The sequence below is a fragment of the Opisthocomus hoazin genome, chromosome 8, assembly GCF_030867145.1.
Source record: "Opisthocomus hoazin isolate bOpiHoa1 chromosome 8, bOpiHoa1.hap1, whole genome shotgun sequence".
Lineage (NCBI taxonomy): Eukaryota > Metazoa > Chordata > Aves > Opisthocomiformes > Opisthocomidae > Opisthocomus > Opisthocomus hoazin.
Window position 1 is genome coordinate 34,225,673 of NC_134421.1, and position 15,315 is coordinate 34,240,987.

General features: G+C 43.4%; 1 protein-coding gene across 1 annotated transcript; it reads left to right on the forward strand.

Annotated features, from left to right (window-relative positions):
* Positions 1–9,176: 9,176 nt before the first annotated feature.
* Positions 9,177–11,279, forward strand: IL22 (interleukin 22). Its single transcript, XM_009931582.2, has 5 exons — positions 9,177–9,380; positions 10,168–10,233; positions 10,330–10,473; positions 10,686–10,751; positions 11,166–11,279. The coding sequence occupies exons 1-5, from the start codon at positions 9,177–9,179 to the stop codon at positions 11,277–11,279; spliced, it is 594 nt and encodes a 197-aa protein (XP_009929884.2).
* Positions 11,280–15,315: the final 4,036 nt, after the last annotated feature.

Consider the following 15,315-nt stretch of genomic DNA (forward strand, 5'->3'; position numbering starts at 1 on the left):
AAGTGCACCCTTTTTTAAAGATTACAAGTGCGTGCTGTACAGTGAATGTGTATTGTTTTCTGTCAAGGAAATCTTAGAAGCCTTGAAGTGGAGAGACCAAGTAGGTAAACAAGGAGGAAGGCAGTTGCCAATAGGAGATATATCTAAGGAATAAACAGCTTTGGGAACTCGTCTGTCGAGATTTACAAAACCAGCATGTTTTCAGTGGACCCAGTGAAGAAGTGTTGAATTGAATGTCTTCAGCTGCTGTTCCCAAGTTGGGTATGCCCACTGGGTGAATCTCACTGCTGGGGGTTCACAGCTCTCAACTGCCTGTATGAGTAAATAAGCCAGCTGTTCCTCACTGACTGCTGCCAGCTGGGAAAAGGCCTTCCTTTCTGCCAAGAAGGCATTCGCCCAGCAAACCCCCAAAGAGCAGACTTGATTCCAATTTGTCACTTCTCAAAGGTTCCCATCTTGCCAGATAATAAGCCTGTTGCCTGTCTGCGGGAATGAGAAGTGAGCTCTCGGTTTCTTCTACTGAAACTTTTTTTGGATAAAAATGGTTGATGGCCTAGGGGTTGGAACAAAGATCTCCCTGTTCCCAAAGCTGTGCTCGCTGTAGCATCCTCCTCCTCTCCGGCTGAATCACTCGGGGTGGAATGACTTCAGCAGAAGAGATGAAGCGCCTTTCTCAGCGCTTAGGCAATTCCTCCAGGGAGGTTTGCATGCCCTGGGCATGAGGAGAGTTTTGAGGTTTTAGCTAAATGCTTACAGTAGCAGCAAGGTAGTATTGGACACTTGCATCCTTTTATGGGCTTTCATTTCTTTTCAGATTCTCGATTTCCAGTGCCTCTCACGATGCATCAACCTTCTCTGCTTAAAATGCTGGAATTACCCTTGAAGCCCTGGATTGAACAATTTGAGAAGAATCAGTTGGGGCTTTCCAGCTCTGCAGGGAAGTTTGGGGGGACATCTGGGATTGTGGATAATCCCATCCAATTAAAAAAACCCTGCTAAAATGTATTAGTTTTGCAATAATATTTTGTTGTTACACTCAAATTTTAATGCCTTACTGAGGTGAGTTCTGAAACATCATGTGGGGTATATAAATGTTGTTATAAATGTAAGCAGTCAAGATTCTTTAGCCATCAGAGCTAGATTGCTTTTAAGGAAGGTGTAGGCAACAAGGCATGTTTTTGGGGCACAGTCTGGATTATGTCCTGAGGCTGCCCAGTGCTCTTCCCGTGATCATTAAATCACTATGGGGATGTTGTTGTATAGGGATTTTTTTAGACTTTTTCGATGAATAGATCCATTTATCTTCTATATTGCTCATATGGATCACCGTGTAGTGAGTAACAACCTCCTTAAAATGGGTTTACCCTCACCAATGTCTTGCAGGTAGTGTGAGTTCCCCCTGGACCCTCAGGACCACAGCCTGAAACCCAGTGTATGTTACAGAAGGGTGAAAGGAAGCCAAGTTACTTACCAGCCACCAGCTTTCTCCTTCACTCTCAAATTGTTCGTTTCCAGGTACTAAGATCTTTTCCTTATCTGACTCTTGGTGTCATTGCTTTCTGGCAGATGGCAGTGGAGGAAAAAGGGATTTCCAAATACTGTCCATAATACTTGGTGAGCAAATTTGTAGTACTTGAAGACAGGGCAGGAAGCACAGCTTCTTTGAACAACTGAGTTTGTGATTATTTGCATAATGCCATATTGCTTCATTACATCTGTCTGTTCCTGCAAGGCTGAGCTGGCACCTAATGTTCTGCTATCAGAGCAGTTCTCACCGTCTGGTTAGATTTGTCAGGAAAGAGCCCCATCACCATCTGATGCAAGGGGAAGTTTTGCTATGCCTTTGTTGACCAATTTTTAGTGTAGTCTGAAACAAAATTGTTCCATTACCCAGATGCATGCAAGTGTGTGATAAAGAAAACAAACCCAACGGTAATTTTCATTTGAAGCGACCTAAATCAGTGTCCTGATTCCAGCTGTTACTCAAACCTTTGCAGACAGGAGCCTCAGGAAGAGAGAAGAGGATGGTGGAGCTGCAGTTAACTCTTTGGGACGCAGTCAGTTCTTTGGCTTTGCTGTGCACCAAAACCCAGTGGGAAAATGTTAATCACATAGCAGTGATCACACTGAAAGCAAAAACTGAAGAGAGGACAGTGGATGGCAGCTAACCAGAAGACTCTAGTTTCATAGAAATCCAAGTTCTGTTTTGCTTGTTGATCCGAGTTTAACAGTGTTGAAGAAGGACATCGGGAGTTCCATGTTAACAATGTGATTGAGCTTCCTAAATATTCTGGTATTTAATAGAGTTTATCTGTGTTGGATGTGAGCTGACCTTGCGAGGTTTCTGTTTCACAGGCTGTGTTCTAGAGAAGCTTGTGGAGTGACTGAGCCCTGCCTAGCAGATTTGAACTTGGCGTGCCAAATGTGCTGCGCGTGGGAAGAGTCCTGAGAAACTCTGAAGGATGGCGCTTGGTGGTCCTGCAGCATCTGGCTAGGGTGGAGGACTGAGAACAGCAGAAGATTCGTCTGGAGACTGGCAGCCCTTTGGGAAGGCGAGCAAGGCCTGAATGATAGTGTTTAGCTCATGCACCTTTTGTTGGATTGTTTAATCCATTCATAGGGCTGGATTAAAAGTGTGAGCAAAAGCACGCGTTTTCTGGTATGAGCTTGCTCTTTGCAGGAAGAGTTTGGTGGTACAGTCGTGGCAGCAAATCTTCTTTAGGGCAGACAGTTCTTCAGTGAAGAGGAAGGGGACAACTGAAGCTTCTCCTCACGTTCTTCAGAGGTCTTGATAAAGTCTTCTGGTAAAGCAACTGTCAGCTTTGTAAATGCAACTGATGTACATTTATGCCAGTTTACCTTTCCTGAGGTAACTAAGGCAGTGACCTGTGAAGGTTTCAAGTGGGCCTCAAAGCTTTTCCTTTTCACTGTGTTTATATCTGATATACTGACATATTGTATGTGTCTCTGTGTATGTATATGTATATGTATGTGTATTTATAGAAAAATATTTTTTTGCTCAAGGTGACTTTGTTTAATACTGTCACATGCTGGAGTGTCTCCAAAGCACCTACTTCTAGAATTGAAGTAGAATAGCAATGGCTGATGGGATCCAGAAAGCAATACTTGTGGATTTCTCCCTTCCTCAATCGCTTTCTGGTTGCTGGGTTGGTGTGACACATACATGAAGGCATCTAGGGATGCACCCTGTTCTGGAGAGCTGGGTGCCCAGGTCTCACCTCAAGGTCTCTCATACAGACGGGGGAAGCCTGCTGAGGCTCTGTGCCCCCAGCCTGGAGCGAGTCCAGGAGTTCCCAGAACAGTGCTCTTGTGAGGAGTGTGCTCTTCGTGTTTCCAGTGGGAAGCTGGCTCCAGCCTCTACCTATTTTTAGCTTACACGACATGCAGTTAAAAACAGATACCCCAGGAAAACAGCATCGTAATTGCTAGGCTGTAGCTGTTTTGTTTGGTCTTGTTTTGGCTCTATAAATCTCACAATCTTGACAATAGTCCCACTGCAACAGGAAACTCAGTGCCTCAGGGGCTCTCCTGGGAGATGGGCAATAGCATAACCTCGGGCTAGGGAAGGGCTGGGGCATGGACTGTTGACTTCCTAGGGACGGATACTAACTAGAAGATTGCTGTTAGCAACATGGGAACCGTCACCTCCTTCTCTAGCAGCCCTGTTACACAGAATAACTGGGCAGCCAGGGGCTCACCTACTGGAGACGATGCTCAGCTCAGAGCCTCAGTGGAAGCGCAAGCACAAGTACTTCACCTCAAATAATGTTGCTTCCCTTCAAAATTATTTAACTGTTGAACATGGTGTGGATTTATTACATGATAAAACTGATGGTACTTGGTAAATCAAGGTGCATAGTGCTGGGGCTATTTCTTAATCTGAGTAACTGTCACCGAATTGCTTGCAAAATTCTGTTCCCAGTTAGAGTGGTTTTCTTTGAGACACGCTATGTCAGTAATTCCACTTTGCCATGTCACTGAGTCACTGCTGTGCAACCACACCACACTAACAGGAAACACAGAAGTTTCAGTTCACCTGATCTGCCTATTCGCGAGACATAGTTGGATATATGTAGGTCACTATATAAAGTGACAGACTCTCATAATACACCCGTGATTTTACGCTCGGAATTGAAGGAACTAGCTGTCTGGTGGGAGGGTTAGTAGTGGTGCCTTTGGTGGCATGAGGCTGTGTGCCCTGAGAGGGTCTGAATTATCTTTTCTCCCATTTGCATGAGCTAAAAGTGATGTGTCTTAAGATATTCTTCTTAAAAATTTTGTTTACACTTTACTGATGTCGGCAGCAATTGTCTGCAGAGGCAGGACCACTGGGCTAACATCTGTTGCGCTTCCATTCACTCTGGGGTTTTTTTGTCTGTTTTCAAAACAATCACTGAGTTGTCCTGACACTGCAATAAAAGTTACCACATCGGTGGCCCTGGAGTAGCTGTGGTAACGTCGGTAGTATCTGTATAATGCCTCAACGTGTCTCTGGGTGGCTTTCTCTTGCAGCTGCACTACATCAGTATTTTTGAGGAGAGAATTATTTAAACCAAGGTTTGGTTTTTTTGTCCTGGCATGTAATTTCAAATTGAGACCACAATGAAATACTAGTTTCCTTCCACTTACATTTTTTATGGTAAGAAATACCAATTTTATGAAGTTTATTATATAGCACCTCACACTTAGGAGACCCACAGATTATGTAACTGAACCAAGTGAAGGTCTAAGATGTTTGATGAAATATCAGATATCTAAGCAAAAGTGTTACTGTCAGAGGAAATGTGTTACTCACTGTGTAACAAAAGTGTTACTGTCGGGGAAGGTAGGTACATTGCACATCCTCTGTAAAAAGTCTGACTCAGCAGTGTCTGTACTGAGATCTGACCCAAGAGTCTTTTCCAAAGTTGCCTAGCCCTCCCGGCTAAGCAATTTTAGTAATAATTTAGTAATTTTAGTACTTCTCCTTCCCAAAGATTCACAGTGTCTTACACAACATCAAACCTGTCATAAAAAAAGCAGAAGTATAACTGTCAGATGCTATATGTCCTCTCCCAATAGCTATGTTGATATTATTTCCTCCATAGAAAACTAATCCCTTCTGCGTTTCCCTAATGATCGTGCCCAGAAGACACTTGCCTCCATACTAGGGATGTTTCTGTAATGAATGGCTGAATTACAGAAAAGCTTATTTCCATGTTTTATAAGGAAGAATCAGCTTCCATTACTGATGTTTTCACTGCTGGGCAGGACCTGACTAAAATAAGGCTCCGCTGCAGCTTGAGCTAAACATGTTTTAAGTCTGCTTTAAGCTTATCAAAAGCTTATCGAAAGCTTAAGCTTATCGAAAGCAGAGAACTGAGATAAAACGCAATGAACTAGCTCACAAATGAGCTGGAACAAAGTGTAGGGGCTGAGTGTGACCTACAAGTTGAGGATATCTCCAGGTAGATCGCCTGTTCAGTTTTAGGCGCTATGTGACCTGTGGTCCGTTTGTACAGATGTTTGGGGGGGAGAATTTCATTGCCAGATAAAAGACCCAAGAGGACGATGCACAGGCTCGCTCTTCCACGTGCTTACTCTTGACAATATTTCTAGCCCAGTGTCCGATCCTGAAGATACTTCTCATAATGCAATATAATCCTAGCTGACTGAAAATACATTAAAGCTCAAGAAAATTCCCGCATGCCAGCGTGCTGGTGATTGTACACAACAGATAAACATCGAAGTATAGTATTAGTTATTCACCTGTGGCCTCATTCAAAGCGAGAAGGAAGTGTCTGTGGCTTTTGAGGCAGATATGATGTAGAGTTCCAGTCCTCCTCAGAAAATCCTCTGTCTTCAATATGGGTCAAGAAGTCATTGTCGAGAATATTCAACCGCTACAGTTTCTTAATGAATTAGGGAACTTCCATGAATTACACTTTAAAAGTTTATCGCCGAGGTCAGTGATAGGATAGACGTTAAACTCTTGGGACGGTACTGGGGAGAAAATACGATCTGTGAACAAGTTCAAAATTATATTTTTTAATTAATTAAAAGACAACACAGAGGATGCTTTATAGAGGTTCAGATGTCTTTGGTAGTTTTTAATTAAAATAAAAGCATAGCAGGTTTCTTGTAAGAATCTTGTATTTTAAACAGTGTTACTAGCCTCAAACATGAAAAATAACGTTAACCCTAGAAAAGTAATAAAATTAAAAAGGATAATTATTTTTTCTCCTTCCTCTCTTCTTTCCCCTCCCAGGCTTGGAGAAGTCTTTTTTGGTTTGGTTTGTTTTGGTTCTGTGTTAGTTGTTTTTTTTCTTTTCTGTTTTTCCCAAGGATGCATTGTTTTATAAAGAAAAGCTTGGGACTGTCATGTATCATAAGACATCAGCAGTTCAGGCTCAGAGAGGAATTACCAGTTCCCATACCGCTTGCTAGAATATTTGACAGTGTTGACGTAGGAAAGAATTAGTGAGAAAGGCTGCTCTTTTGAGACACGTTCTTCAGATGCTTTGTTTCCACTTTGTTTTTTTTCCCCAAGGTAAGACCCACCAGTGATGATTTCAGCCGGGGTACCACATTTTAAATTAAATGCAGCTTGCTTTCCACTGATCTCTTCTGCCAGCTCCATGGTTCAGAGCATCCTATTTGGAGAGGGGTGTCTAGGTGGGCAATTTCCCTGAGCTGGGACCATACTCACAGCAAACTAGAGGGTTGGAAGATGGGTTGGAAAATAGGTTGTTATAACTCACAGCTGCAAACAAAAGGTTAAATAATGTGAAGACTTCAGGAATGCCATAAAAAGGGAATATGTGAAATATGAATTAACAAACTTACAGTGGGGATTTCAGTATTTCAGTGTCATACCAGAAGCAGGGAGGTGAAATAAACAAGTGAAATCAAGTTTTTTAAAGTATCAGGAGGAGGACATCATGGCACAGCCAAGAAGTTGTATGACTATGAGAGGTGCCTAACAACATAGATGGGAGAAGGAGATCCTTATCAAGTTTAACTTAACATTTTCTATGAAAATAGGTATGTCCCAGTGTATGGTTTCTAATACTAGAGAGGACAGAGAGAAGAGATCCTGTAATCACCGCATAAAAGAGGGCAGAAGAAAGATTCAGCACCTAATTCCTCATGCCTCTGCCTGATGTTGTTGAAGCATCAGTCAGGAGGCAGTGGGAAGCTTGGGAGCAGGTGGGCTCCTCGCAGTGGTTTGAACTGATGCGAGTGGCACAGCACCTGCTTACCCAGGTAACGAACCCTTTCCGTGGGATCAGAGCCACAAGAAGAGGTCAGGCAAGCTGGACCAGTGTCTGACAAGAGTAAGTGACCAGAAGAGACCAGAGAAGTGTGAGAAACCTCAGTTAGAAGCAGACTTTGGTTATCTGACCAGATCAGGTTTAACACCTGGAGAGGAGTTCATGAGGTTGCACTTCAGGGGAGGCCAATCCTTCAAAACAGCCTCTCTGTCTGGGTTTCTCCCAGTTTCATCTTTAATGCCTGCCTTTTGGCTAAGTATAACTCAGCCTCCCATCTTCTCATTAACCTGCTCTCTCACTGGGGATATTAGCCTGGCAAATGCAAAATTTATGGAAAAGAATTTATAAGCATGTTCTTGAATAGCTTTGTGGTACATCTCGAGTGTGACCTAGGTTGTTGACATCGTGGGTCCGGGCTTGCTTTCTGCTGCCCGCTGCAGTCAGGATGCTGTTAGAGGCTGGGCATGGGGATTGGTGGGATTCTTGAGAGGGCCATGGAAAGGGATGTGGTGATGATGGTTCCAGGGTGAGGTGGTGCAGCTTCAAGGGTACAGAACTGTACATGGCTGGTGTGGCAGGTATCTGAGGGCAACTGAGGCAGGACTGAGGCATGGAGAGATGAATTCATGCTGCGGATGCATCAGTGGAGGCTAAAGCGTAAATGTGGTGCCAGCCAGCCTTTAACTGTTTGCTTTCAGGTATAAGCAGAAGAGCTGGGCATTTCAGCCCACTGGGTAAGGCTGACTATGGCTCTTGTCCTGAGAAGCTCAGCTGTGAGGGGTGAAGCCCAGCCCCAGGGATGCCCCTGTTTGTTCTCAGAGGCAGAGCTGGAGCCTTGGTTTTCCAGATCCGATTTCTTACATTTGTCACGTATGTGCCCTGTGGGTATTAGACAACCAGGAGCTGGCGTTTGTACCAGTTCTGTGTCCTCCTGCATTACCATCTCAGCTGGGTTGCAAATTACTCTCTAGAGAGAGCAGTTTCCCTTTAGCACCCTGCATAACATTTCAGACTGAAGGTGCAGCACTGTCTTTACGTTAGCAGAACAGGGTCAGGAACATGGAAATCACCTGAATTAGTAAGTGCATGACCACAGCTCTGGACATTACCCCCTGTTACAGCCTGGAATATGGATAATTTTTTTGAAAATGGTTATTTAGAGATCAGGGATGTGATAAATACAGTTTCTGATCTGACAGAGAGGATTGCACAGTGATGGGCAGATGGCTGGTGACTCCAGACACTGTGTGGGAAAGGGTATTTTCAGGGTAGGAACTGTAGGTGGTCAATGCTTTGGGTCTGGTGCAGTCTCTGACCACTTGTGTGTACCATCAGCACCAGTGGAGCATCAGTCTTTTACCGCAGAAGATGAACAAAAATGAATATAAATTACATTATCTGCCAACAAATTGCCAATCCAATTAGTGTGTTACAATCAGGACAGAAGGCACAAACCCATAAACTGCTAAAATATTTTTACGCAAAAAGAATTCAGGATTCCTGCCCTGGTAAAAGCCCCTGCTTTGCCCCGCCTTATAATTTGGTTTATTTTATAAGAAACTAAAGATTACAATGGCCTTGAAGTTGTATTTGTGGGTTTTGTAGTGGTTAGGTAGTTCTCAGAAGAGGATACTGGAAAGTAAGAGACTTGCTGATGTCATTTTTTAATTCACCACCAGCACCCAAAAAAAAAAGCTGAGAGAGATGTTGGTGGCCCTATATAAGGTGCACCTCACCTCCTGCAGAGCTCATCAAGAATCACAGCAAAGGTAAGGCTTGCAGCCTTTGTGCCCCTCTCACTCTGGCTTGCCCACTCTCCCTGATGCTAACACTACTCTCTCTCATCAGCGCTGAGTGCCATAGCTGCAACCTGCTGGGACAGACGACTTCGGATCGTGAGCCATGCACTCTCTGCAGACCTTGACCAAGAGCTTCTCAGCATGGGTCATCTTCTGCTGCTGTTGCTGTCTCCCTCTTCTTCTCACCAGCCCTCTGCCTCCAAAAGGGCCAGGATTGGCTTCTACTTCCCATCATGCCTGCAGGCTTAGGAAGATCAACTTCCAGCAGCCCTACATCAGGAATCGCACCTACACCTTGGCTAAAATGGTACAGTAACCCACGTGTCCTTCATGGTGGGATCTGAGGGCCTCCTTCTCTGCCAGTGCCCTGGCTTCCCGCCTTTGGCATTCCTCTCTCTTTCTCATGCCTTTCTCCAGAAAAAAACCATGCATTTGCACTAAGGCAGAGCTTGGGCAGGTGGAGTGGGCCTGTTGCCTGCTGGTTGTGTAGCCAGGGGAAGCTGCTGCCTCTCCCCCTCCCGCTCCCCAAGGATAAGGCAGCCCTTGGCACGGCACAGCTCCTTCCCTTGAGCGGCTGGCTGCTGCTAGTCTGCGACAATTGTGAAACATGAGCTTAGATTCCTCCGTATGCCTGGTGCGTTTGGAGCTGGGCCTGCCCGTGACCCTGGCCGTGGCCAGGCAGCTCCTGGGGCATCTTACAGTGCTCCGCTCGGGCAGGTTTCTTGGCTGCTGCTACCGTGGGTGGGTCCCCCCTGGTGCATGCCGTGGAGTGCTGCAGCACCTCCCAGCAGAGCTGCGGGCCGCCGTGAGGTCGGACACCAGCGGCATCTGCCTTAGTCATCATAACCACTGTGACATCTGAGGGGGACAGGAATTCAGGCTTCTATTGATTTATTTTCCAGTGATACTGACCTTGAATCTCACCCAGTTAAGGGGAGAAACAGACACAAGGTCTAAGCTTATCTACCTGTAACAGGTTGTCTAAGGTGTCCCTCCTTTCACTTGCGCTATTATTGATGAAAACCTTAGGGTTTATTATTAATTTTTAGGTAAGGTTCCCATCCCCACCTGACATTTCCTTTCTTGCCTCCCAGGCCAGGGTCTCGGACCAGGACACGGACAACAGATTCATTGGGCAGCAGCTCTATGTTAATGTCAGAGTAAGTCTTACAACAGGAGGCTGCTCTTTGCATCCTTCTCAAGCTCTTGTTGATCTCATCCCATGTTTTAACGTGACCTCTTACTTGCATACATAGGAAAACAACCGCTGCTACATGATGAAGAGGATTGTGGAGACTGTAGTGAAAGATGTCCTCCTCACTGAGGTCAAGGACCGGTACCCATATGTTGGGGAGGTGGCACAGTTCTTGGCATCCCTGACCTCGGAGCTGAGCAGATGTGTGAGTAGCATTGGGTTTCCTTCCCTTCTCATGACTCTGGTCACTGCTCCTGAATCTCAGAAAGCTGCAAACAGCAGTAAAAGGCAGCGATATGAAAGGAAACCTCAGATCAGAGAGATCGAACTAGAGGTTGATAGATAGGTGTGAAAAAAGAAAAAGCATATTATTGCATACAGCTGGCAATGTTATGTCTGGATGTTTTCATTTTTTAGAAATTCTCAGGACAAAAAGAGCACATGGAAAAGAACCTGGAAGAAATGAAGAGCAAAATGAAACAGGTACATTTTTTACCAACATCTAAAAAAAGCAGTTCCAAACACCAGTCTTTGAGTTGGATCAAGACTGACCTAATTATGATACAAACTCTGGAGATTATTTAGAAGGCGAAGCCTGCAGGGACATTAAAGAGGGTATTAGTGATGTTTCCACCTCCAGCCCTCCTTCACTTGTCCTGTTAACTCCCTGCATGTTCTATGGTAATTTAAAATTGTCCTTCAGAAATCAGGTTGCAGGTAACTATATGCTAAATTGGATTTGAATGAGCTAGTTTGTATCTTATGGTATAATGACTCTAACAGAACTACTTGAGAGAGTAAGGAGAGTAAATTCTCGATTCAGTTTCTGTGACAAGCCTAATTTCAATTTTCTGAGAAATAACAAGATGCTAAAACCTGTATTCTGCTCTTTTTTAGTTGGGAGAGAATGGAAAGACTAAAGCCATTGGAGAACTGGATTTACTGTTTGACTACATAGAAAATGCTTGCACTGATACCCCAAAGAAGGGAGTGAACAAGAAGAAAAACTGAAAGAATTTTGGGTTTGAGGAGATGTCTCCGAAAAACTCTTGCTGTAACTCAAATTGATTAACTATTTTGGAAACCTCTTCTATCCACCCCACCCCCCCTGCCTGGCTCCGATGCAGTATTTTTTTTACCTGTGCAAAAAATAGCAAACTAGGTGGGCACAGACAGGAAGCATATTGTTGCCTTCTTTGAAAATCAAAACTTCAGGACAGTGTTTGCAGCTCCATTCAACACAGGACATTAATTATTTTCAAAGGGACGCTCCTGTCCTCTTTATCTCCATTGGAATAAGGCAAGTTGCTTCTGTATTTTATGGGCTGAGATTTGACATCTGTGAATCAGCTTTGGTTGAGGGAGGCAGTGATAAGTAGCAAGGATATTTTGAGCCTTTTACTTGGAAATCTCTCATGCATATGTTGCCCCCTTCTGACCTTTACCTGAAAAGTTGGTATTTCAGACTAATTCAGAAATTAATTTTGTCATTCGTATTTAATGGTAACTTATTTTAAAGTAATAATTATACAGTACTTTATTTATATAGATTAATTGAAAAATATCCAAGGAAATGTATTTATGAAGATGTACTAGAGGCTTTTAGGTGAACTATGAAATTAAAAAGGATGTGTGATATTTATATGCAAATGGATTGTTTTGTAAATGCTTACTCTGTAATTTATTATAATACATATTTTGGTCCTCAAATATTGCCTCTTACAGAGCATTTCTTTTTTACTCAAACGCAAGGGAGATGACACATATTGTGCCTGTGGAGTTGTTGCTGGGATGGTGGTTGTGTTCTTGTATCCAGAAAGGATGCAGGCTTGGTCTGGGGGCATGCTTCTTCACCATAAGGCTGAAATTTCAACTTATCATAGGCCAGGGCTTAGTGAGGAGCGTGTGGGTCAGCCTTTCTTGTGGGGGTGGCGGGAAAAATAGCATCACTCCTGAGAGTCATTGGTTTGGTTTAGCACACCTGTAGACAAGATCCTGTTTTGAATATCTGCTGGTGAAAAGTTGCAAACTGTCCCCCCTGGGTCAGATGGGATGGAGACAAATGGTCAGGCAGCAGTTGCCAACCGATAACAGAGCACTGCATAGGCCCTGGCCCATAGGCACGCTGACCGCAAACAGCACTCTGCAGCATCGGGGATCTGAGGGCACGTCAGAAGAGAAGTGCTTGCCGCCTACTCTGAATACAAGCTCCCAGACAGAAAAAAACCCCAAAGTTACTGAAGAGCAGTTTAATCCATCATTATCAAATCCTTCAGCAATGTAACCTGAGCAAAGACAGAGGAGCTGCTCTGGTTCAGCCAGGGACATTTGTGAGTGGTTAACCTTTAACCAAGGTTAAAGAGGTGAAAAGCATCCAAATAGTGAGAAAGTCAAAGGAAATATATAATAGTGGATTGTCAGGAACTGGTGAAGAATTCTTGAGCAAGGCTTTACTGTTTCTTCATAAGGGCAACAGGCTTTCCATCCACATCTGGAAAAAAAATATGTCCTCAAATAAAAGTGAGGAGGGTGAAGTTCTGCAAACATAGCATATAAGAGACATTCATATGAAAAAATCTTGTGAAAAGGGTATCTAGAAGACACCCAATGAATAGATACTGTAAAATGGGAAAAATTTTGGCAGGAAATCTACCTTGATCTACCTTGGTATTTTCATCAATTAAATTCAAAGATAAATTAAAGTTAGTCCAAGAATAGTCTCAACATGTCTTATATCAGCTGTTGAAGTTGGATGGCATTGAAGTGGAATTACACTACCCTCTGTTGCTCCTGAATCAGAGAGATTTTGAGATAAAAGCATCCGTCCATACCTCATTTGAACAAGGTTTACGTGAACTGAAATTAGAACACTGTCTTGTGGGAACTCACATACTATATCGGCATGTGATCCATCCGGGTGATCGGTGCCTTTTACCTGTCAAACTTGGTGCAATCAACAGGGTTTGCTTTACTCTATGCTCTCATTTGCATCTCACAACTTATGAATTATACGCCTGTTCACAGTCAAGGCAGAAATGACCCAACAACGGCAATCCTGGCAGCCAGCCAGGATTTGGTACCACTTGACAGTGTTAGAGGTTTAATCTTTTGCTATATTCAGTAGGATATTTATGTTTTTTTCTTGTGGGATAAGCAATGATGTTGTCAAGAGCTCTTGGCCAACATCCTTTTTCTTATCACTTGAACTTGTGACAGGTGACCGCAATGGGACTGAAGTTAAGCACCAAATGGGGAGTTCATCTCACTGACATTTGACAGACACAGCCCATCCCCAAGCTACGTGAGCTCCCTTTATTAACCTGCATTAGAGGTTTATAAAGGTTGTGCCTTTGGACAGAATAATGTGCTTTGCCCTAAAAGTACCTGTTTTCTTCCTTGATTACAAGTGGAGACTAGACCATGAACCACACATGTTATTCCTCATTGACACCATCTCTTCACACATGGGTAATCAACTTATTTCCTTCTTCTACTTCCTTTAGGCCTCTTCCACATTGTCCTTCTTGAGCTGCCCTACCCAGAAATATCAAATTGATCTCAAGATTTCCACACTGGGGCTAAACCCAGATGAAACCCCATTTGTCCACAAAAGTGCAAAAATGAAGTCAACTGTTGAGTAACTTCTCCAGCCCTAAAAACCACCAATTGGAAGACTGTACCATGGAAACCTCATGAGCTGGAGCCCTGGAAATGCCATACAGCAAATTTTGCAGAATTTCCTCTGTAGGTTTTCTTGCAGGCCATGTGGGACTTGTGGGTGTGTGAAGGATGGCGGGTGATGGTCAGTTTTGAACAGGCAAAGGAAGTAGACATCAGAGGAGGTTTCCCTTACAAGCAGGGGAAATGTCTGGGACAAGCAATTACTCACCAAAAGAAAATAAAAGATGTAGTTTCAGTCAGGCAAGCTGGGTTTCAATTCAGTCAATAGTTACAGCTCATAAAAGGAAAATCATGCTGAAATGTTTCATTCTAACGTTTTCTAAATAAAATATTTCAGTTTTACTCTTCAAAATAGTGTTTTGGTTTAGAATTTTACATACATTTTCTTTCAAAGGTCAAAAAGAGATTTGAAAGTAAACCAAGCTCTTTCATTTTGAGTTGGACATGTGCTTTGGGTTGACCCAAAATGAATTTTTTTGGTTTATTTTTTCTGTTGGATCACCAAAGAGAAACTCTGTTGTTCGTGCAATTCTAACTTCCGTTGCCCTATTTTCCTTTCCTCATCCTGCCTCCAAGTCATGGAGTATTTGTAATTCCCAGAGGTCCTTGACCTAGCACTGTTAGGGGAGGCACCTGCCCCACATCCTTCATTGAGGACACCTCCATTGTAGAGGCTGGAGGACCTCTTCCCGAGCGAAAAGTGACAGAGCCTACTGCCAAATTTGCATTTTGTTGACTCTTCCTCCCCTTCGCTTACATTAGGTGACCAGAATGGTGACTTTTTTTTGCTGCATAGATAGTTATAAAACATTTAAACTACCTCTGAAACTTCATATTGTGAGGACAGAGGAACCCAAAAAGCATGAATAGAAGTTTCCACATCCTGCTGCGGAAGTAATGGTGACAGTTTAAGAAACATCTCTAAAGTGCATTACATGGAGTGTTACTCAGTTATGAGATTTACATATTCAAAGTCTGAACATATACCCCTTAAGTGATCTAGAATAACAGAGGGTTGATATTTCCAGTTTGCTGCTGGAAATATATTCTAGACAATGAGCTGAAGCTGTCCTGATGGTAAACCAGCAGCATTTGATTGTATCAGCCTGTGTTTTAAAGCACAGTTAGCTAAACAATTTGCTACTTTGAAGAAGGTGTGGACTGGACCGAACAGCAGTAAACGCCTGATAACCTTTTCAGTCACAGCTGTCATCAGTATCCAATGGATGTTTGTAAAATTGGTGTAATTTGGAGCAGAAATGACTTGCTAATGTGAAGCAGGATTGGCAGAGATAATACATTTAATCTCAGGCTTATGAATGATGCTGCCAGGAAGAAGGTAATGACCATGTAAAGAAGCAAAACC

Bases quoted from the DNA above. Each gene is read 5' to 3' on its own strand.
- IL22 (XM_009931582.2), top strand. From the start codon at position 9,177: ATGCACTCTCTGCAGACCTTGACCAAGAGCTTCTCAGCATGGGTCATC. The intron at 10,474-10,685 runs GTGAGTAGCATT...TTCATTTTTTAG, and splicing joins CCTCGGAGCTGAGCAGATGT to AAATTCTCAGGACAAAAAGA. The intron at 10,752-11,165 runs GTACATTTTTTA...GCTCTTTTTTAG, and splicing joins TGAAGAGCAAAATGAAACAG to TTGGGAGAGAATGGAAAGAC.